Source organism: Anas platyrhynchos, chromosome 11, assembly GCF_047663525.1.
Source record: "Anas platyrhynchos isolate ZD024472 breed Pekin duck chromosome 11, IASCAAS_PekinDuck_T2T, whole genome shotgun sequence".
In the NCBI taxonomy this organism is placed as follows: domain Eukaryota; kingdom Metazoa; phylum Chordata; class Aves; order Anseriformes; family Anatidae; genus Anas; species Anas platyrhynchos.
Window position 1 is genome coordinate 21702801 of NC_092597.1, and position 22914 is coordinate 21725714.

At 46.6% G+C, this 22914-nt stretch overlaps 1 protein-coding gene across 2 annotated transcripts in view; it reads right to left on the reverse strand.

The window, feature by feature from the left end:
• Positions 1-11578: 11578 nt before the first annotated feature.
• The window catches only part of CERS3 (ceramide synthase 3), a 53879-nt gene continuing 42543 nt past the window's right edge, over positions 11579-22914 (reverse strand). For both annotated transcript variants that reach the window (XM_072043233.1, XM_021266617.4), the window contains exon 11: positions 11579-15053. In XM_072043233.1, coding sequence (XP_071899334.1) covers positions 14922-15053 — 132 coding nt within the window. In that variant the 3' untranslated portion in view covers positions 11579-14921. The remainder of the gene's footprint in view (positions 15054-22914) is intronic.

The following is a 22914-nucleotide window of genomic DNA, read 5'->3' on the forward strand; positions in this document are numbered from 1 at the left end:
GCAAGACCAACAGAAAGAGGAAACAAAGCACACGCCGTCACGAGGGTTTGGCCTCCCTCTTCCTTGAGCCAAACCTGCCTCTTTTCCCAACTCACACAAATCTCTCACAACCTTATTGCTGGTGCCCCATCTGCTACAGAGAGCACCAGGTAGGACCTCAGACATTCAAGACCATGCCTTTGCCTGTTCAGAAAGGGTGATGTTCTGGAGACTTCAGGCTAAGAAATGCTGTTGCAGCCTGCACTGACAGCCCCTTGCTTGTCAGTTTTACCTTTTCCATTTCTGTGGAAGAGGTTTTGTTTTCCAGTTCTGTTCAGGATTTCTTGTGTTGCCTTGCATGAGCAGTGATTGTAGTGTATAAATCACGTTACCAGATACTTGGCTGCATGCTGTGATGGGCAGGTTAACCCCATTTTCTCTCTTCCAGGCATTGTGGCAGCCCAAAGCACCAAGAACCACAAGGAAACTTGTCTCCCCAGCGTGGCAGCACTTGGAGGATATTACCAGCCACCAGCAACAAGATTGAAACTGGGGATCCAACCAGTTCCCAGCAGACAAAATCTGAGCAAAGCCAGGAGCCGTGTTGCAAATTCACTTTTTTTAACATGAGATCAGGTGAGATTTAAAAGCTCTGCATTTTCCAGTCTCTTTTAAGGCTTGGTCTGTGCTCTAACAAGAAATAAGTTACCGAAGCCAAAGGACTGGCTCAGAACCCAGGCAAATAAGACAAAATCTCCATTTGGGACTGTCTTGCCTTATGTCAATTGTGGCATAACATGGGTAAGGGTAAAGCAAAACCTCAGAAACTCAATTTCTCCCCTGACCTGCAGTGAGCCAGTGCCTTCAGCACCTCCCTCTGAGGCCAGAGCCCAGGCTGGCACAGCAGCTCTGGGCAGCAGCTTCCCCACAGCTCTCCCACCCATGGCAATCCTCCACTCCTAGAGCCAAGAGGAATCTGATTTGTGAGCTGCCAGATCTGGCCTGAGCCCCACACAGTCGTGTTTAAACCCAGACCACCAGCCGTCTTCATTTGCAGAGGGACCAAAGCTGGTGCCTCGGCTCTTCCCTCAAACAAAAGGGTTTGACTGGGGGTCGTGGATTTACGTGAGTATTTAGTAGAGCCTTTCTCCCACCTTCTGAAGTCCTCTGCCAAAATAACAGCACAAAGAAAGACTAAATTTAATAGTGTGGGGGAAAAGGGGCGCTAATAAAGAGAAGTCTGTAACTTACTGCATGGAAGGAGTCACTCCGCGGCTGGGCTGGCCAGCACAGAGCACAATGGGGTAGGGCTGGACTTTCTGAGCATCACAGAGATGCAGAGCCTCAGGGCAGTGGCCCGAGAAGCTGCAACACCCTGCATCAGGGGCAGTATCACAGGCAGGCCCTGCTCTTGGCAAAGGCTGGAGCCAGGCGAGGAGAGGGCCCTGTGGAAGTACCCATGCAATAAAAAGAGGAAACCGTGTTAGGAGCAGCAGTGGTTTTATTGAAAGCAAGTCCCAGAGCTCCACTGAGACACAGACTTTATTAATTTAACACCGTGGGCTTTTCAGAAATGTCTTGAAATTGTTATCAATAAGGATAACGCACGTGGCTGGAGGGGGCTGTGGTCCTGCTGCAGTGACTGCATTTCTGCTCTGTCCCCAGCCCTCGCAGGGGGGAGTCCTCACCATCAGAGAGTGGATTTAGCCCCACAGTTTCTAGGGAACAAGCCCTCTCCCCTTCTGAAGCTAAATGTTTTATATTTACTTTTTTTTTTTTTTACAATTTTAAATGTACGTCGAGGAAGCCAAGTTTCATGGCCATTACTGCGCAGTTAATAACCCTTTGGAGACTGCAGACATGTGTTATATACATCTGCCCGAGCAGTCATTTGGCTCGCCGCCTGGAAAATGCCAGCACGTCAAGGGTTAACTTGGCCCCCGCTCAGCCTCCTCTCCTCCCTCCAGGCACCCCTCTCCAAACCCTTCCTGTCCAGGGCCTGGGCAAGGCTTTCCTGCCCAGCACCCTCCGATGACATCCTGCTGCCCCTGCAGCTCCTTTAGGGGCAGAGGTGATTCCCTTCCCTGCTGCAGGCTGCACCTGCCCGAGTGCCATTATCCTTCTACACACCCCCCAGGTACACCTGAGGGTTTAATGATAGCTGAGGAAAGCTCTTTTGCCACTTAAAGTGATCAATCAAATAAACGCAAGCAGTTCTGTAGGTTCCTGTCGAAATGGGTTTGCTACGGAGCAGTCTTTCAGTCAGCCAGAGGTTTGGTTAAAGCTTCTTCCCTGGACAGAGCGTGTCCGAGGGCGTGCTCCCTCTCGTGGATTCTCCAGTGTGTGATACCACTTGGGTAGCCTTCTGCAGAGGCTCTTGTGATGTGTCTCCTTCCAGCTGCATCAATTCTCCTGAACTGGTGCAAGAAAAACTCCTTCTGGGACTCTTCTGTCCAGTCTGACTGAAAACGGACAGCCCAGTCCTGAGCTCCTTCCCTGGAGATCTTCCCCCCAAACGCCTCCTGTCACCCCTCTCCAGGAGCATCACTTTCACTCAGCTGCAATGGGAGAAAGCATCCTGTTTTTATAGAGTATGGAGAACTGAAGAAAAATATCCCTGTGGGATTGGGACTGAATGATTTCAGGAGGAACAGACTCCAAAAATCCCAGGTCGCTTCACTGCCCCTGTGAGAGCAGAGATCCAGCTGCATCCCCACACTGATGTGCTACTGCTTGCACAAAGCTTCCCTGGGCATCTCGCTGCCTTGGTGCAGACATTAAATCACAGTACAACGCTGTGAGGAGCAGACAAACACACTGCCATTGCAGGTGAGAAAAGCCAGGAAAAACAAAAGGACGTGCTCCAGTTGTGTAACACTGCTGCAGGGCGCTGGAAAATCTGCACCCTCCAATGCAGAGGTTGAAAACACAGCAGCACCACCACTTCCACGCAGACCACGCTGGGATTTTTACACAGACAAGGCCAGTCCAGGGTCTGTTTGGTATCTGAGATCGGCGCACAGATAGCCATCACCCAGGCAGCAACAATCAGCCACACGTCACTCCCCAGGCATGCAGGCACAAATGGACAAAGGAAAGAGCTGTCGTTGTTTGAGCCTGACCCTAAAGTTCAGCGAGGCTTTTTATGAAGTCCAGTGTTGCCACCTCTGATGATGTTATCAGGAACCTGGGAATAGCTGGCACTTTCTTTTGTTCCATTTTATGGTTTGTTTGGGTTGTTCCTCTCCAAACTGGCTCCCACAGTCGTGAGACTCTTATTTCTCATTTAACTCCACCACTCCGTGCCTGACCCCATGACAGGCTGGGAAATGTGAGCTGCGAGAAGCCTGGAAGACGTTCCCAACCATAGGACTGTTTAAAGCAATCCTTTCTCAAAAAGTGATTTATTTTTTTTTTTTGGTGTGGAGAGAGATTTACTGAATGCCTGGAGTTGACAACAGCAGAGACCTTCATGCAGATGCCAACTCCTTTCTTTTCCCAGTGCTGTCCTTCACCTGGTGTCCCCCTTCTCCTTCTCAGACTTCTTTCTATCCAACACCTGCCTTGGACAAGGATTGCCCCTCAAAAGGAACATTTCACACACGGTTCCTCATTCCCTGCATATCCCTTGCAGCAGGGGCAAGCAGCCAGAGGAGGAGATCTGTAAGGAAAGGAGGCAGCGCGTGCAGGGCACAGCGTGGAAGAGAAAGGTGATGCCAGGGGCTGGGTGCAGCCATCTGCGTCGATGTGAGGGGCCTGAATGTGGTGGCCTCGTGCAACTGCACAGGCTTCAAGTGGCTTCTTTCCATCATGAAAGCACTAATAAGGGAAACTGCCGGCCTAAAACACTCTTAATAATGTTTTCCTATTTCTTTAACACCTCTCCCTAGAGCTCTCTCTCCTCCCTTCACAGCGTCTTGGCCAATTTCACTCGCAAAGCAAACAGAAAACTCAATATCCCCACGGAGCAGGGATTACCAGGGGTCAGGGGCCCTCGCCAAGCACCGCGGCAGAGGCTCCGAGGTGGGTCACAGCACAGGAGCCTGCTCTCCTCCAGCTGGTGAGGCACTCTCCCCCCACTTTGCAGCCCACCAGGGCTGCAGGAGCACTGGCAGGGCCATGAGCTGGTGGCGATGCACCAAGGCAGAAGGTGACATCCTTCAGGCACAAAGTGCTGCTGCACAGTGGCACTGAGCTGAGGAAGGACTGTGCCCCGTGCCAAGCCCCACTGCCCCCCTGGCCTGGACTCATAGAAAACCCCTTCTCAGTCAAAATGAATCAAAAAACCTCTGCCCTTTACCCACGAGCAGTGAGAGGACCAGCAATGCACCAGCAGTCAGCATTCCCTTCCCCTGCTGGACCAATCCTTCACCCCAGGTGGTGCAAACCTTCCTGGCTGCTCCCTTTTTGGGTGCAGAGGGCTGCACAGGCATCACCGTAACACCACTCTCAGAAGCAGCGCAGAGTCCACAGCCTGAAACCTCCAGCTGCCTGGAGCTGAGCTTTAAAAATCAAAACCAACAACACAATTCTGCCAGCGCTCTCCCCAGCCTTGGCTCCTCTGCTGCTCCCCACTCCAGACCACTCAGCCTTTGTGCTCCCTCCCCACCACCCTCAAAGGCATCTGCAGATTCCCCAGCACTATCCCAGGAGCACAAATGCTGCCAACAGGGAGGGAGTTGTGGCCAGACAGCCTCCACCGTGCCATCCCACAGCCTTTAGCATGTGTTCCACAGCCTGGAGACACAAACTGGGACATTTGGTCAACTACTGTCATATATCTGAGAGCTGCCCACCCTAGGGGTCACATTGAGCACCTACTTGCTTGGGAAAAGTCCCACATTTTGGGCTCCTGAGCTCACGTGGCACAGCAGAAGCATCTTTATGCTGAGGGAGCAGGGTGGGGGTGATGTGCTGGGTCTGTTTCCGTGCCAGCAAGAGCTCTTGTTTCATCCACAGCCAGCAAGGAAACCCGGCTGCCCCCGTCAGCAGAGTCTGCTCGGAGTCCCTTGGGGAAGAACCAGGCAGATGGAGGGCCAGCGTGAGGTCTGGAGGGAGCAACCCCTCTGCAGACTGAAACATCCTGCTCTTTAATCAACAACAGCCACCAATACCTCATCTCAGTCCATTTGGGGCCAATATTGTCATTATTTGCAAGGTCATACAGCGAACCAAGAACAAAATCGAGATCCTTCTCTGATGCTAGATCCTCTCTCCCAGCAGAGCTGGCAATTGACTTTGGCTCGGTCGCAAGTATTTGTTCATAAAAGCAAAATATTAGCGTCACTCTAGGACTAGTACAGCCGCCTCCTTCCTGGCGTTCTGGGCCAGACCCCCACAAGGAACGAGAGGAGATGCATGTTGGGCAACCTGTTGGCAGCGAAGGGTCCCAGCACCATCTGGGAGCTGTGGATGGAGCAAAATGTGCCAGCAGTGGGCAGCCAACCTTCAGCTCCTGCCCCTGCTGGGACGAAGGCAAACCCAGCCACCTCCTGGCTCCGACAGAGAAACCTGGAGATGGGAACCCAGGAGGCCTCCATCTGTGGCCTGCAGTGCTTGAGCACAACGCTGCATGGAGAGAGCTTCAGGAAATGCCCCGTTTCCATCAAAGCACATCAGCTCACAGCTATGGCTGAGCACAGCCTGGCCACGAAGGTTGTGTTGAAGGGGATTAAAGCAGCTTGTTTGTGCCAGCAGCCCCCATTTTTCTGCTGACACTCGAGGGGAGCGTGGGTGTGCACAAGCTGTTTGCTCGGCTGGGTGGTCAGCTCAGCCAGGGCTTAGGGCAGCTCAGAGCCACCGGGTTCCCCAGCACACCTCTCACAGAGCCCAAACCCAAAACTTCATCCTGGTGGTGGAACAAAACCACCCCCACAGCGGTGGTAGGGGAAGCCATGCAGCATGCTGCCCCCAGGCCTCAAGATGTGCTTATCCTTGGGGTGAAACACCTCGATTTTGGTCTGATTCATCTTTTCTCTCTGCTCTGTATTTATAAAGAGCCCAGTTTCAGTGCAGCTTTTAACACTGCTTAGGGACTGCTTCAAGCTGGCATGGCAGTGACCACTGCTTATTTACATTGAGTCTGGGAACAACTTTCTACAGGCATTTTCAGTGGTTCCTCCTGCCAGCACGCTGCGGTGGTTTTGGAAGTGTTTTAGGGCACGGTTCTTGGAGCACAAACCCCATAGCTCAGTCCCTGCCCATCACACTTGTCAGGGCGACGCAGCCCCCGTTCACCCAGCAGCTTGCCACATACCTCATCATCTCCAGCACCCAGCCAGCAGCCAAGTAATTTGTCCTCCTGCCCTCACAGAGGTTGTTGCTGGGTGGATTTTCTTACACAAGGCTGCTTCCTGGCATTCCCAAATCCTTGGATTGCTCCGGCCTTTTTGGATTTAAGGGATTCAGTAACAGCTCCTCAGCCTCCATCCCCTTCTGTGTTTGGGAGGTGATATCCCACCCATCCCCACCTTGTACGTGTCCATGATGAACCAAACTCAAACCCCTCTTCCCTTAGAGCTTTGTTTTATTGCTGGTAGAGATGCAAAACACTAAACACCCCCCAAAGGAGCTCCTTTCTCAGGTGGATCCTTTATACTCTCAGAGCAGAGCGAATCCAAAGGGGGGACATCAGCATAACCCCCAGCACCTGAGAGCTTCATCATCCTTATTTGCACTGCAGGTGTTAGAGATCCAGGTGAGACTGGGGCTCCAATCACTAGCACCTGCAAACTCTGTGGCTTGAAAAATTCGTGGTTTAAATAAACAATAAAAATAAAAGTAAAAAAAAAAAAATAAAAATAGCACAAGCAGTAAAGCCAGAGAAGATTAAAAGTCCTTCAACCCCCTCCAGCCACTTGTTTCGCAGCATGAGGCTGCCCAAATGGAAACTGCCAGTTGCAAGAACCGCTTTCACACCCCAGTCTTTGACAATATCTTTTATCTGTTTTAAGGGCAAAAAGATGGACAAAAATGTTCCACGGGAGCCGTGTCGGAGCAGGGAGCAGTGTCCTGCTATTGCCACCTCGTGGGCCCTTGCAGCAATAACCAGGTAACCCACTGCAGGCGTTTTTAGTGGCATGAGCACTCCCACAGGAGCTTTCCTTAACCCCCCTGCAGCGTGCACACACCAGCAGTGCTGCTTGGGGCTTTTCAAAGGGAGCTGGGAACCAGGAGGAAGGCCCGAGGTGTGTTTACTTCCCATACACGAGGAGTTTTCTCCTGTTCCCTGTGCTGTTTGCCATGCCCTGGCACCCAACCATGCTGTTTGTTGTGTTTTGCACTTCCACCTACACTTCCATCATGCAGCAGCACAGAGAGGCATCCATTCCCATGACAGGAAGCAAAAACTGCTCTGATGTGTTAACCGAAGAAACTTGGAGGTTTCCCTGTGCTCTGCATTGTATTAGGAGCAGGAATTTGTCCTCCCCTCGCTGACATTCAAAGGAGCGTGGCCCTCCTGTGACACAGAACAAGGAGTCTCAGCCACGGGTTGGCTGCTGGCACTCTGCGTCTCTCAGGATATGGGGCTAACCTCACAAGGCACAGCTGAGCTCTGACATTTGCTTTGGATCGGTCCCTAAATGTTAAAAGAAATTTAAAAAATAATAATAATAAAAAAATCATTGCCCACAAGAGACAGAGCAGCCGTATTTGCAATCCCCAGCACAGAGACTCAGCGCTGCTGCTTTATGGTTTCCCTCACGTCGAGCAGCAGCAGCAGGGCAGGGAAGGGGTAAGCATTCAGCTTCTTACTGCCATTTCGTGCCAGAGCAGAATCACAGCTGGGTGCAGGAGGGGAAATTGCAGCACAAAAGTGGTTGGGGCTGGAGGAGGACGATTTCCAAATCCAATAAAGGCCATGCATGCCCTGGAACATAGTATGGGTTATAGGGTAGTCCTTCAGGCGAAGGGACTGTACCTTTAGTGTCCCTTTCTCTGCTCAGGTGCCATCCTTGTGAGATCCAAAAAGTTTGAAGGGAAAAAAGAAAAAAAAAAAAAAAAGCTCCAAACACACAACTGCTGTCTGACCTCACTGCCTCTTGCAATGGGGAAATGTGTGAAACATTCTTTGGTTGCTGAATAATTCCTCCTTTGAAATAACAAAGGAACTAGGTAGGATTTGCACAGCCTGATAAGATTTAGCACAACCTGATAAGATTTCACTCCTGCTTCCCATGGATTCTTCTCCTAAAATACTGGGACTTTTCATGCATTACACGTAGCCTGCGACATAACCAAGAGACTTGCCCAGATAGGTTAGCACTAGAAAGGCCTTTTAGCAGCTTTCTCCTATAGCAGCTCTTCGTTATAGAAAGCAAACACAGAACTCTTCTGGGAGTTCTTCTAGGACCCCAGGGGAGTCCTGGTCAGCCAGGAAAAGCACCCTAACAGCTGAACCGCTTTGTGGACCCTCACTTCTATACCAGGAACTTTCTAAAGGAGTGTGAGAGCAGGCGGGTTTTCTGCCCAGGTTTCCCAAATCCTGCTGCCTTTGCTGCTGTGTGGTAACTCCTTGCCTGGGCTCAATCTGAAACCACCACTGCTCGGGGAAAAGGAATTGTCCTGGCTATAGAAACTTCATCACAGCGTCCAGGCAAAGCTGGTCTGGGCTGCCTGGAAAGGGCTGGTCTGCAGCATTACTGAACTACTGCCTTCTTCCTCCTCCTTCTCTTGGTTTACCTGCAGTGGCCTTTGCTGAGATTTTGACTGGTGCAGCCCAGAGATACATGCCCAGTGTGGGCAAAGGCAAAGGCAGAGCTGTGTTAGGGGGGTGACATGCAGACAGGAGAGACCTTACCTCCTGGGAAGGATTTTGCCCTGGGCTACAGAAGGAGGAAACGCTGGGATTGTGCCCCCTGATGGCTGGAGAATGCAGGTGTAATGCATGGCAGTGCCACGCTGCCATTATCCCTTCATCCAGTCACTTGAAGTCTGGATCCAGTTCACATCAGCATCGTGGGAAAAGCTCCAGTGAACTTCGGTGGGAATTTAATCATCTATTTCACTGCACAATTTTAACTTTTTTTTAAACCCGTTTCTTTTCTGTTAGGAAAAATATGGACTTTCCAGCACCTGAAACAACTGCCTGGGAGCTGTTTCTTCCCGCCCCAGCTGAAAGCACAGCAATATTCTATGGCTGCAGTGGCATGCTTCGTGCACTTCAAAGTCACTGTGGATAGGGTTTATACTTGTTATTCCACTTAATGTTTCTGACTTTGAAATGATTATGGGGTCTCCTCTGAATGCTTTATGGGGTAACAAAACTCCAGAAGAACAGGGCTCTTTCCAGCTGAATAAATAGAAGATATTTTCATAAATCTTCAGACTATTGGAACATCAACAACATTATCCTACATGGATTGTTATGACTTTGTATTTGCAGAATCATATGTTGAAGCTTAGACCTGTGCCTTCAGCCTTGTCTTCTGTTAAGCTAGAAACTTCAAATAATCCTACAGAGGCTACTTCAGTTATATAAACTCCCAGAGCCTCTGCACTCAGCCATGGTGAACATTACATTGCTTTGATCACCTCCATTTCCTTGACTGGGACTCCCATTCTTTGACAAGGGATTGACATCAGGGCGTTCACCTTCTGTCTGCTGCTTATGTTCTGCTTATGTTAACTTCTGCAAACCACAAGTAGCATCATGCAGAAATGTGGAGACAGAGAGAGAAAATACCCCCCCCTCCCCAAAGAGCTGGAGAAAGCAGCCTTTAAATGACTTTTTCCTACCTACCACAGCAGAAGCCAGTGCGATGAGCTGGCCAAAGCCTCTGCTGACTTTTCTTCTCCTTATTTGTGAAGGAAAGGTCAGCTCTGGCTATGGTGTCAGTCACTCGTGTGCCACTTTGCTGTCTGACACACATTAGTTACTCTCTGTCCCCTACAGCATGGGCATCAGGTAGATTTTGTAATTTTGTGAGCAGAAATGATGTTCTCAGTGGGAATACAGATGTCCCGTGCAGCCTTCAGCAAGTCCGAGGTGTTTATCTTTCTGAACGCTGGGTCCTCACCTCAGGCAGCCGAAGCTGGAACCCTCTGGGCAGGAAACAAAAGCCTGGCTCCACAGAGCACAGATAGAGCAGGAGGGAGCCCATAAAACTTACTGGAAAATGAGCACAGACACTTTCAGTGATTTTGAGCATGACCAATGGAGTCAGCTCAGAGCTGCATTCTTGGCTCATTTGCTGCTCCACATCGAAGGCTCCCAGCTCCTGGGCAGCCAAAGCCATCACACCAACCCTCTTCGGCTTTTTTACAACTGGGCTGTGTTCTGATTCTCAGCATGGACTTTCATTTTTGCCCGCTGATTATCTGTTGTTCTTCTAACCCACAGCTGGGGGAAGTGCCTGTGGAGATGGTGTTTTTCTTTCTAAATCAGCAAGATTTTTTTTTTTTATTATTTTTCTTCACAGTTTGCAAGTTGCTTGTAGCCAAAACTCACAGATCCCTGTTCGATTTGTTTTCTATCTACTCTATTCTTACTCACAAGCTTAAAAAATGAATTCAGATAATCATAAAACCAAAGCATTTTGCTGCAGTTCATTATTTGTGTTTAAACACCTTCCCTCACGTTTGTCTGGAAACAGAGGCCTGGGAAGAGAAGTCGGAACCTCTGTGCTCTTCCCAACCACGTGGACAGAAGTGGAAAGAGTAAGAAGTATGGAGCAGCTTTTCAGCTGATACAAATCATCACAGCTCCCTCACTTTCAGTAGAGCTTTCCTGCTTCATCGGCTTAAGTTTCATGTCTGAGCTATCTGATTGTGCTCACGACCATGCATTTAGGTTGTAATCCTGCAGCCTAATCTAACAGGGTGGTAGCACCTCACACTATGCATGGACATAAGCACTCCTGGGAAAAAAAAAGGAATCATCTCTGATTATCTCTTTCTTTGGATATTATTCTAGTACTTCGCAAATACACAACTTCAAAATCAGTCTTATTATGCAGAACAAAAAACAAATGAGAGAGAATACAAAAATGTGTTGGCTATTTAGAGTAACTCCTAATGTTCACAGGATCACTTCTGAGTGCTTCAGTGAAAGCATAAATCTTGAATAATCCAAATGATGGATGACAGAGCCATTAAATTTGCTTTCTCTCCATTCGAGAATTTTCCAGAAAAAAAAAAAAATCAATCAAATTTACCTGTAATTAAAACATCATTTGGCAAATGTCTCTTTCTGTGCTATAGAGTTAACACGCTTACACTGTTTGCTCTGTGGTGGTGACGCTTGACTTGCTGTGCATCCTGCAAACTTGTTCTTAATCTCCAACCTCTCAAGACAGAAAGGCCATTTAACAGCACTCGCTGTTACCCTTTGAGAAGGGGCTGCATTGTCCAGTTGTCAGCCGGATCAGCTCAGGAGCAAACTCTTCCAGAAAAGTGGCTGGAAAGCCTTTCCCAGGCTATGGAAAAACTTGGAAGAGAATTCCTGAATGGGCTCTCACTGAAATGCTAGGAGGGGATGGAAAGCAGAGAGGAGAACACTGCCCAGCACTGAAACCAAGGAAATCCTTACACAGACATTATTTTAAAAAAAAAAAAGACTTTATTTATAGTGTGTAGCATATCTGACTGGACAAATTCAGTGGCATTAAGAACAAAAAAAAGATAACTATACAGAATGAGACAAATTGACAAAATGAGTTCCGTGGAGTAAAGGAGGTCTGCAAATCAAATCCAGAGCAGGTTGGTAAACCTGTGTGGTAAACAGGCACAGAGGTGGCAGAGTAAACACCGACAGGAATATCTGAGCAAAATTCAGAGGAATTACATGGAACAGAAGAGTTTCTGCTGTTTCTAATGGGCTAGAACTTCATTTTCAGTCTATAATTCTATCATAAATATTTTGGCATGGTCGAAGTGACAGCAAAATCAAGTACACAGCATCAAAGCATTAAAGCAGGACCCATTTTGTGAAGCAGTCAACATGATGCATTAGGCTATCACCTTGTGCTCACATGCACATTACCTCCAGTCATTTTGCACTTGGACGTTGAGACACTGATCATTTTTTTTTTAAATGATTTTTTAAAAGTCTTAAAGGCACTGAATAGACTGAAAACCTCAGAGCACTGTGGCATTAGCTGCCTTAGCATGAGCTGTGTTCCCTACAACCCCAGCTTCTTGTTCCTGAGTTTCTGTAAGTTTGTAGTGGAAAATGAAACGCGGAACTTTGGGAATGACAAATGTGATGTTAACACAGGACACGTGTCCAGTCCAGCTGTGACAATATGTTCCCACTTCTTTCTGTGCTGTGTGTGTTTATCCCCAGTACCTGGTGATTTATGTTAAGAATTTTTAGGTTTAGCTTTGCTTGGCCACTTGATTAACCCCCTGTAATGGCCTCCCTTGACCTCCCTACCTTCCGTACCCCCTAACTGTGACATCACGTAGTTACTTGTCTACTGAACTTATAATCTTCTTCTTCGGGACATTTTCTTCCATATTCTTCTGTACTAACCCAATACATGCCTCAACATTTTATGTTTGAAGGTATTTATCTGCCTTTTACTCTTCCTTTAAGACCCTACTTTCACAATGATTTAAAACAACGGGTCTTGTAATTACGTTGGATATCCGCAATCCAAAATTTTACCTAGGCAAAACTCCAGCAGAGATAATTGGCTTCAGCGGGAGACTTGTCCAAGTAGGAAGGGCAGGATTTGGCCTCAATGAGACTGTAAATTCCAGTTTAAAACTCAGTAGTTGTTCAGAGGCTTGCTCCTGTGACAGCGTCATTCTTCGTGTTTCCTTTCATGAATTCCTTTCCTATTCACAGCAGAAAAACTTACTGGCATCAAAATCAAATGATAATACCCTGGCCATGTCCCAAAGTCCCATTAGGCCTTGTAGAAAGCGTTGTTGTCTCCACTGCTTTTAAAGGGAGCATAAAGCCTCCACGATGGTTCTCCATTTTCTCAGGAAAAGGCAGTTCTTTTCATGTATGCAATAAACAGGGCCCGATAAGCAGCTGTGACCCTGCCAAACTTGCCAGTTCCTTTAGATGATGTAATAAGTGCTTACACTTCCAATAAATCCACACTGCAGTACTTAAGGTATCCTCTACAGCAGCATGGAAACACACGCAACAACTACTGAGGGAATTCTGCCTGCTCAGCACGAGCAGCACCACTGACTACAAGCACTGGCACACGAGTCCCCTCCTGCCACTGCACAGTTCCCAGCCTTCTCAGAAGTGCACACCGTAATCCCCTTGGTGTAATTGTCTTTGTGGCAAACACAAAGATCTGGGGTATTACATGGTCCAAAATATAAGTAAAAAATTAAACACAGCCTAGATCAACAGCTGGAAAGACCGGACGCGGATATTTTAACACTGCTAGCCTTCCTTACAAAGTACTCCTACACCTTTTTGTAACTGTGCAGAAAGGACTTTTTTCTTCATATCTGAGGTCCCAAACACTTCCCATTCTTTCAAATGCTTCGGTCGCTGAATTACATCCCGCTTTGCCAAGGAAATCTTGAGAAAACAAGTCAGCCATATAGTGCTTCCTGAAGGTCACCGAGTTCCTGCCTGGGTAGCCTTAAGGGGAAAAGAGCCTTTCCGAACCAACAGCTCTGCACTTGGATGTTTGAGCAGTGGTCCCCCTGGTCTTTATCAAGCTGCTGGATTTAGTTCACCAGATGGTCTCAGCTACCACAGAACCACACGGAGAGCTTCCAACCTGTACAACTTAGGACAAATCATTTAGGACTTTGGGAGATAAACGCATCTGGAATTGAGATGGGCGCTGCTCTGTTTAAAAGATCCAGGCTCTCCTCGGAAAGCCCCAGGACTAAAAACACTGCTGCACTAGCATTAGAACAAGAGTGCCAGCTCATGAAGCACGTTTGGTAAGAGGAGGTTCTTCCACTTCTTATGGCACTAACAACACTATATGGTCTCAGCTCCATGCTCCACGTTTGGCTCTAGCTGCTGTCATTCACCGTTTTCAAAAAGTGCTGTGTGTTCATTTGATATCAGGACCTGTATTTCCATCTCTGCTCTTTCATTCTTAATCTTCTGGGCTGTAGAAGTGTCAGGATCCAGGGGGTTCAGCAGTGTTAAAGGCAAATAAGAAGTACAAAAGAACCCATGAGAGGACCCAATTTTCATTCACTATTTTCTCTCCGCACTGCACCTTCTGCTCTAACAGCGGGCCTACAGCCAAAATGACTGAGATGAAAGACATTTTTGAAACCTGGAGCTCAGGGAGAGAATTGGGGCAGATTTTTGTGATTTTCTTGACTGGTAAATCTCAAAACTGGTAAATCTCTTGACTGGTAAATCTCCAAACATAGTATTTGAACTATCATACATTGGATGTAAACAATACTTCCGCTGTGAGGCAAGGTCTTCAGAAGCAAATAGCTCAGCTTCCTCCATGTTAGCTTCCACTGGCCTCCAGAACATGAGATCTAACTTGCAAAAAATAGCCATTTTGATGAGGTTTTAAGTCAACGAGTAGAGACTACAATGCTAGTCGTTGTACACCACTGTCAATTTTTGCCATATTGAGTAGTTTTGTTTCCTAATGGAGTTCACACTACCTACCTACCTACCATGAAACACCTATGAATGAAACTGCTCGATGAAATATGTCTTATATCTGATCGAAAAGCCATGTTAGAATCAACGGGACACTAAACGACCTGACACGTTCACCTTGTTAAGCACTGTAAGTGGCACAGTCAGTGTGTCCAAACACCTTTTCAAACATGAAGCGACTATTCAGAAAGTGGGCCATTAACAAATTTTGTCATGTTATGCAATTTTTGCCTCTCCTGTAAGCTGGGCTTTTTTCCAGGTCCAGTAGCCAACAATAAATCAATCACAGTCTCTCATAAGCCTTTTGACTTAAGTTCTATCCTGTAGGTTGGGTTAAAAACGGAGTGGAAATCGCTGCAGGAGGTGGGGCGGGAGGGGGCTACTGGTGACTGCTGTTTAGGAGATGTTTGCTTGAGCCACAGCCGTTCTTACTGCCATTCTTTGTGGACTCCTCTTCATTATCCGTAACGGAATCTTCTTCTTCTTCATCGCTTCGGTCGTCTTTCAAGTCCTGTGGAGAAAAAAGCACCGTGAGCACACTCTATACTTGCAGCACTTACTGTCAGGTAAGTTACCAGATTGCTGTTATCAGCGCAGTGCAGACCTTCTCTGGGCTATGGCTGCCAGACGAGCAAGTTATTTATTTTTAATATGAACTGGGTATCCGGATCTTTACAATGACTTTGAAGAAACAGCCAGTTAATTAGTCAGATGCTTTCACTTGTAACTGCAAGATGAAAAGATGGTACATAAAAGTTTCAGATAATGAGACATTCTGCCTCCTTGGAAATTCCCCATTGTTCTCTGAAGACAAAACTCTGTCCTCTGTTTCCCTCAGGAAATAGTGTGAGAAAGGAAGCAAATGAAAGGGGAGCTCTGAACACGAGACTGTCAGAACTGCCCCCCCAAGCCACCTCCCAGGAAGATGGAGGCTGACATCCAAGGAAAGGCCAGTTAACACCGCTTTAATCTTGCAGAACCTAATGTTCTTTAGACAAAATTGCATGCACAACCTTGGCCCAGTCATTTGACCTCTTCTTGCTTGTTTCTGCTTTCCCTTGGAAAGCGTTACTAGTAATCCCTGCGTGCTGTGGGATTAATTAACAATTGCAAAGTGCAGGGAAGACTTAAAAGAATATTGTATAAAAGCTAAATATGATGAATACGTTCACTCAGACACAGTAGCTGAGACAGGTATAAACTAAACAGTGACTGATTTTGCTAGCATGTCCCCACATTAACATCACTCAGAGAGATGTATCAACTCCAAAATACTATTTCTTGTCCAAAGTTGTGTAAATCACATCAACATTTGCAAAGAGAAGGCTACATCTCCATACACCTGTGGTACACATCTGGGATACATCATCCTGCTGAGGGAATTGCCAATTGAGGAGGGGATGGTTGCTTCATTAGCAGGGATGAAAGGGGGATCCAAACATGGTCTGCCTGTGAGAAAATCCCTTCCCACCTCTACAGGAACGTCTTCTAACATTTGACAATCGTACTTCCTTCCCAAAAAATCAAACATGGCACTTTCTAATCAATGTTTCCACAACACAGAGAAAAGACATTGTGTTTACCCAGGTATTGCACAGCAAAGGTTTGGGAGAGATGAGATAATTGTGTGCTGTTTGGCATGGTACAGAACAACAACATTCACACGTTGAGGACTGCAGCCATCGTGGTGTCTTTTTGTAACGCGAGGGTGTTTGGCCTTCAGGGCTGTCTGCAGAGGGACAGGAGGCTTTTCTTCATAGCAGGGCGAGCTGCCCCAGAGCTGTGTGCTGGATCTGACAGGTACGTCAGCCCTCGTGCAGACAAGCTGCAGGCTGCCTGTACAGCCACACTGGGGACCACTCCTCCATGGATAAATTTGTTTTCTGTGTCATCTGCCTAGACCTCAACTAAACAGCCACAGACAGCATGCTCTTTTGGCGCCCGGAGCAATGTGCCAAGGTCAGGGATGAGATGCAGAAAGGAGAAACCAGCATTGTTCCTGCTCGTCCTGTATCTGCTCTCTGAATGAACCAACAGCTCTTAGCCTGCTGGTCTGGGGGTCCTTCTTAAGCACAAAATTCATACAGATAAATTAAAGGACTACTCAGTACTAACTCATCCAGTTTCAGTCTCATATCCGTTTATATATTACATTTCTGGTACAACATATAGGACTAGAAAGAAAATTAAGGATTAAACTGTCTCATCAGAAAATATAAACCTCCTGGAGCTTTTCTTTTGCTTTTTCCCTAACAATGTACAGAGGGTATCAAAACAAGCAAATCTTATTGTAAATACTGTAAAATAAACTTGGCATGCCATCAGTTAGAGAAAAGGAAAGACAGCCTTTCCCACACAATTTATGAGGTTCTGCCTCTTTCAGATCACCTCTATTGCTCCTGGTGGTTTTATAATTTGTATTTGCAGTTAAAGACAAATGCTTGGGCGGGGAGCAGGGAAGAAGAGTAGGTGTTAACAGTTCTGCCACCAGAAATGTTTCCGAAAAAAGTGCAAATCAAACCACAACACAGCCTGTGATGTAGGATCCGCTGCACCCACGGGAAGTACTCATCTCCTTGAGCAGTGAGGCTGAAAACATGGGGAACAACGGGGGAGGAGTGCTGTTGTGCTCATTGGGAACGAGCCTCAGAGTCGGTGACATTCATGAGTGCATATTTCGTGACCCTTGTTCATGGACCTCAGATGCTGATGGTCCTCAAGCATATGCTTGACAACAGCTGGCAACCTGCGTTACTCTGAATATGCTGATAACGATATCAGCTCCTGGTTTCTCCGGGAAGGAGCTGGCAGTTCCAGTATGGAACAGGGAGCTCAGACAGGATTCGCTTCCCAGTTTTAATGGTGCAAAATTGGATGGTCTGGTAAAAGGTACAATGTGTAGTAGTTGAAAAACTTGTGTTACCCTCCAGCACATGGGAAATCCTTGTATTTGAGGTAACGTCTTACATATTTTGAAGAAGCAGAAGTTACATTTTTTTTTGTAGGCTGAAACAATCATTATAGAACAAATTTTCTTTTATCTGGGACAAAGTGCTACTTCTGAATCCTGATACGGATCAAGAAGAAATGCTGATAAATCAAATCTAAGTTTTTACTATCTGTTTAATCATGAACCTACTTCCTGACCACTTGCCTCTAAAAATTTGTGCTTTAGAAGAATCTGACCTTTTTTTTTTCTAGCTTTTTTAAGGAACAGGAATGCAACAGAAGTTACAACAGAACTTTGAATAGCTACAGTTTCATCTGTAACTGGAAAACCAAATAAACCTGTCTTTGCAAACTGTTTAATATACCATTATAGGCATATTAAGAAATAAAAAATGAAGTTTGTGCCTCTGATAACTTTCACTTTCCAAGAATGACAAAATATATAACATTTCTAGGATTTTTTCCTGCTTCAATATCAAGATGTTTTCTCTGACATTCTCACATCATAAGTTATAGTTGTGTTTTCCAACTCAAAGATTCTGTGCGTACTGTCCCCGAGCAACAACAAATGAATATACTATCAGAAACACAAGAACTGGTGAACTGTAAATGTAACTGAGGCCATCATCAATACTCAACGCTTTGGTTTAACGGCATCAGCTGAATTTATCATACTTTTGATGGTTTGGAGGTAACAGACAAAATGGAGATGTGTATATTTTATGTTCTGGATGACTAACCAATTTAATCTTTCTAAATGGATGAATGGTTTCAAGGTTTATGAGAAGCAACACTAATGCTATAAAGTCTGCAAGAGAGCCATTTGTAGTGAAGCCAAAGCCGCAAACTTTTATAATCTTTTTTCCTTTTGTTTAACCCTTCCACCTGCTGCTCAGTCTGCCTCTTTTAGTTAAATGAACCATATATGTTAAGGTAGTTTTGGCTTCTTGCATTTCACTACTGTTCGAATTGTTATCATTCGAGTCATTAGCACTGCATCTTATTACATGAACAGACAAAGACCTTCCAAGAGACTTCACCAAGGAAAAAGACTTCTTGAAATTATGAGAGAAGCAAACTTCAGAGACCACTTCCCAGCCCCCTGTAGGAAGACACACACTGGTCAAATATCCATCTAAACTAACTGCACATTTCTCCTAACTGTGCAAGTGTGTCTCAATAAAGCACTCGGAAATCACCTCCCTCTTTGGGCTGCACTCTTTCTACTTCAACTGATGAGAACATTGGAAGAAAGACATGGCTGTGCTGGAAGGCAGACAAGTGCTAGCTTCCTGTTCCTGCATGCTGGTGGCAACATCTCATCCTGACACTCACTGGTGGAGAAATGCACTGGGCAGACACCACCCGCCCTTCTCTCCTGCTCTGCTTCACTGGGGCACGTGGCACCGTTATCCAGAGGGATGCTGCGGTAGCTTTTTATCTTCTTCTCGGTAGTTAAAGTGGAAAGTACAAGAGCAGAGGGAAAGGCAGTGCCAAACAGTATTAAAAGCAGGCAAAAATATCTTGTAGCAATGTAGATGGATCCTATAAACACTGAGGAAGCCTTAGCAACATGCCTTCTACATACTCAGGAGGGGAAAGGCACTTGCTAGCGAAATGTATTGTTAGCTCAATAAGGTACAGTGCAGATTGTCAAGCTGAGATCTCACAACATAAGCTGTTACTGTAATGACATGCTCCAAACCAGAAATACCCACTGAGGCATCATGGAGAAAAAGCATCTGGCTGACCTTCACCCTTTCAAGGCAAATTCAGACCTGAGCAGAAGAGGTTTCTGCAGGGAAGCTTGATTGCTACATGTGTTTCATCATTCAGCTTCCAATCCAGCTTCTCGTCGACAAAAGCACACACTTTGAGACATGCAGTGACTTCATTTGGCATTATGAAGGCAGTAGCCTAGTCTCTGCTTTACATATTCATGGTGTCAGTTTGGGAGTACAGTGGTGGGGGGATGTTTGCGCATCTCCTCTTCCAGCTAATCATAGAAAAATTAAGGTTGGAAGAGACCTTCAAGATCATCTGGTCCAACCATTCCCCCACCACCAATGTCACCCACTAAACCATGTCCCCAAGCACCACGTCCAACCTTTCATTGAACACCCCCAGGGACGGGGACTCCACCACTTCCCTGGGCAACCTGTCCCAATGCCTGACCACTCTTCCTAAGAAGGAACGTGTCCTACTTGTTTTAACTGTTGCAGAGTAGTGCTCTTTGTCCAACTCTTTGTTTTAATTGTTGAAGAGTAGGGGCATGATGCCTCCATTTCTCCACTCTCCACAGACATTGCCTGACTGCCAGGACTTTTCAGCTATGATGGCGAGAGGCTTGGCAACTCCATCAGCCAGTTCCCTCAGGACCCTGGGATTCACATCATCAGGTCCCACAGACCTGTACCTGTTTGGATTCATCAGGTGGTCTCCAATGTGCTCTCCACTTACAGTGGGTGGGACTTTGATCCCCCAGCCTCCATCTATGGGTTCAGGGAAATGAAAGACTCGGGAAGGCCATCTACCAGTGCAGGTGGAGGCAAAGAAGTTGCTGAACCTCAGCTTTCTCCACATCCGTTGTTACCAATTACTCAGATATAGAAACTCACTCCTAATATAAGAAATTAGCCACCTATTTTCACCCCTGGGTCTACTTTAACAATGTTAAATGCTCATGGTGGCCCCTGGGGACTCCTCCTGTCACCCCAATGCAGCAGCCCGAAGGGAGCTGGGTCCTCTCTTGTGCTCTTCCTCGAGGCTCTGTGCAGAAGGGCTGCCACCTCTCGCACCAGGCGATGGGAAAGAAGCGCTCACACAACCCCCAAGAATCGGCAAGAGTCTTTATTGCTGGGTGTTTGGTGGCTCCAAGCTAATGCTTGGGATGGAGCCTGAGCGACGACGAGCAGGGAGCTCGCTGCACCCTGCTGCGAAGCTGCTGGAGTTCTCTGACGGCATAGAGCAGAGACTGGCCAGGGGAGTCCCGGGTCTGATGTGGCCGAGGTGGATCCACTTCCATGGGCTCCTCCGCCTCTTCTTGTGGGCCCAGCTCCATGGGCTCCATGGTGTTTGGCAGCAGGACGAGCCAGTCCTTGCCCGGCACTGCCCACATGGACTGCCTTCCGCCAGGAACATTTTCAGGCCACGGTGCTGCTCCAGGGGGTCGCCCAGTTCCATGTTGAGGCCCCATGCCACTCCCCAGTTCATTGCCAGGCACAGATCCAACGCTGCCATCTATTTTATGGCCGAGGGCCCCTCTTCTGGGGCTGGCTCCCCCAGGCCATTTGGCTTGCCAGACAGAAAGACTGCCCCACGCAATCCTGCCTCAACCCATTTTTCTTCAGATCTCCAAGGGTTAGAATCTCTTGTTAACAAAACAAATTACATGTACTGGATTGTTTCGTGCATTGTTTACAGACGTTGTGAATCTTCCTCTGGATCTCAGAATATTCTCAACTTCAACTATGTAAGCATCTGCAAATTTCATCACAAAGCTGTTTTCCTTTCCTTTGCGTTAGGAGGCTACTCAAATTCAGCTCTAATGCCGTTCTTCCCAGTACTGCAGTCACTTTTCAATTGCATGATACACGCCTGCTGTGCCTTACCACAGGCAGAAGTAGGCAAGAACAGCTGGTATTAGTTCAGGTTCCTCCTTGGTGCTGTGTCTGTACAGGGGGTGGCAGACGATCAGACCAGCTGAGTTCGGCCGGGTACAACGCTGACTTCAGGTTTCTCAGCAGCACAAGGGGATTTCAATTTTGCCGCTGCCTGAGCGAGACTAAAACTAATTAATCCTGGAAGCTAAGCTCTCTGCTCCTGCTGCCAGTAGGAAAGCAGCAGTGCAGACTGCCAAGCAGCTTACCTGTTCCCTGTTGCTGCAGCAGAGCAACATCCCTGACCCCTGCAGTGGCAGCAGGGCAAGCCGGGCTCCCCAGGACACTGACGGTGACTACGCGGCACTGATGGGGCCAGCACAGCTGTAGTGTGATCTCCCTCACTGCAAATACCTTACCCTTCCCAAGAGTCTGCTGTCTCAGACGTGGCTGGCTATTTACCTGCTTTGTTTTAAGCCCTCACTGGCTATAGCTGAAGTCACGCAGGAATGACAACTGAAGCAGCCCGTTGTATCTGCTGACAAACTCTGAACCACATCGTTCTGTGCATAGTGAGATCTGCCACCAAATAAAAGCCAACTCAGAGTAAAAATGTATAAATTACAACTCCTGCAAGGTTTGTGTACCTGGACAGAAATGTTCGTTAAAATACCTACAAACAGATAACAAGCAGGGACTAAAGTCCCAAGATACACAAGTCCAAGGATATACATTTGGGCCTTTTAGGTTGTAAGCAATTTACTTCCACCCAATTAAATGGATTTCTTCTGCAAGATACAGACACATAAAAAGCAATTCACAGCTGACTCTGGGATTTTTGTGTTTTCTGATTTGGTGAAGTTTAGATTTTTGGATTTTCAAATATTTAATTTCATCCTCCAGCATGATTTGTAAATGTTTATTTCATTACAATCAGAATATCCTATATCTTATACCCTAACTCTACCTTAAGAATATTTTCATTTAAATACCTACAACCATATTGACTAGATCTCAACTTTTCAATGTAAAGACAATAAATTCCACAGCACCTGCACATATGGGAACAGCTCGCAGTACAGAGATGAAAGCTACTAGTCAGCACAGCAACCACTGACTCAAATAAAAGATAATAAACAAGAGAGAGAATTAAAAGTGAGTCCAAACAGAGGCGGGGGGGGTAATTTTCTAATAAATAATACTACAAAGTTGATGAACCTCCAAGTTCTACATGTTTAATTCAACATCCATAATTCAACTGAGCTGACAGATGACTTAATACGGCTTTGCTTTCCTGCAGAGACTAAGGAATATACATGTGGATTCATGCAAAGTGTTCTAAACTTCCAGCCTGGAAGATTTTATTAGAAAATATATTTCCCTTTTCAGCTTATGCACACTAGGCAACATAAATAATGTTCATTTTCAGTGGGAGATGCACTGTTGGGCTCCGCTCTCCGCAGTTTTTAAAAGATACAGACTCTTTAGATGAATTACACTGGACATCTTGTGGCCAAAATTTGTCTTACTGAATCCCTCTCCTATGAAATACCCATTCCCCAAGTTTTCCACTGCACGTTTTCAGAAGAAACTCAAAGATGTGTGAAAAAATAAAAACAAAATTAAAAGTTGCACTAATTCCACAAATACTGAAAAGAATAGCCGCATACAGCTAAACGTTATTATTTAAAATATCTCCCTGATTTTGACTGACGGAGTACATTTAACCTTGAAAAATATCACTTGCATTGACACTCAGCATACCACACCTGTAACTGGAGCTATAATACCGTGACTGTTCAGAAGAAATAAATCATTGTTTAC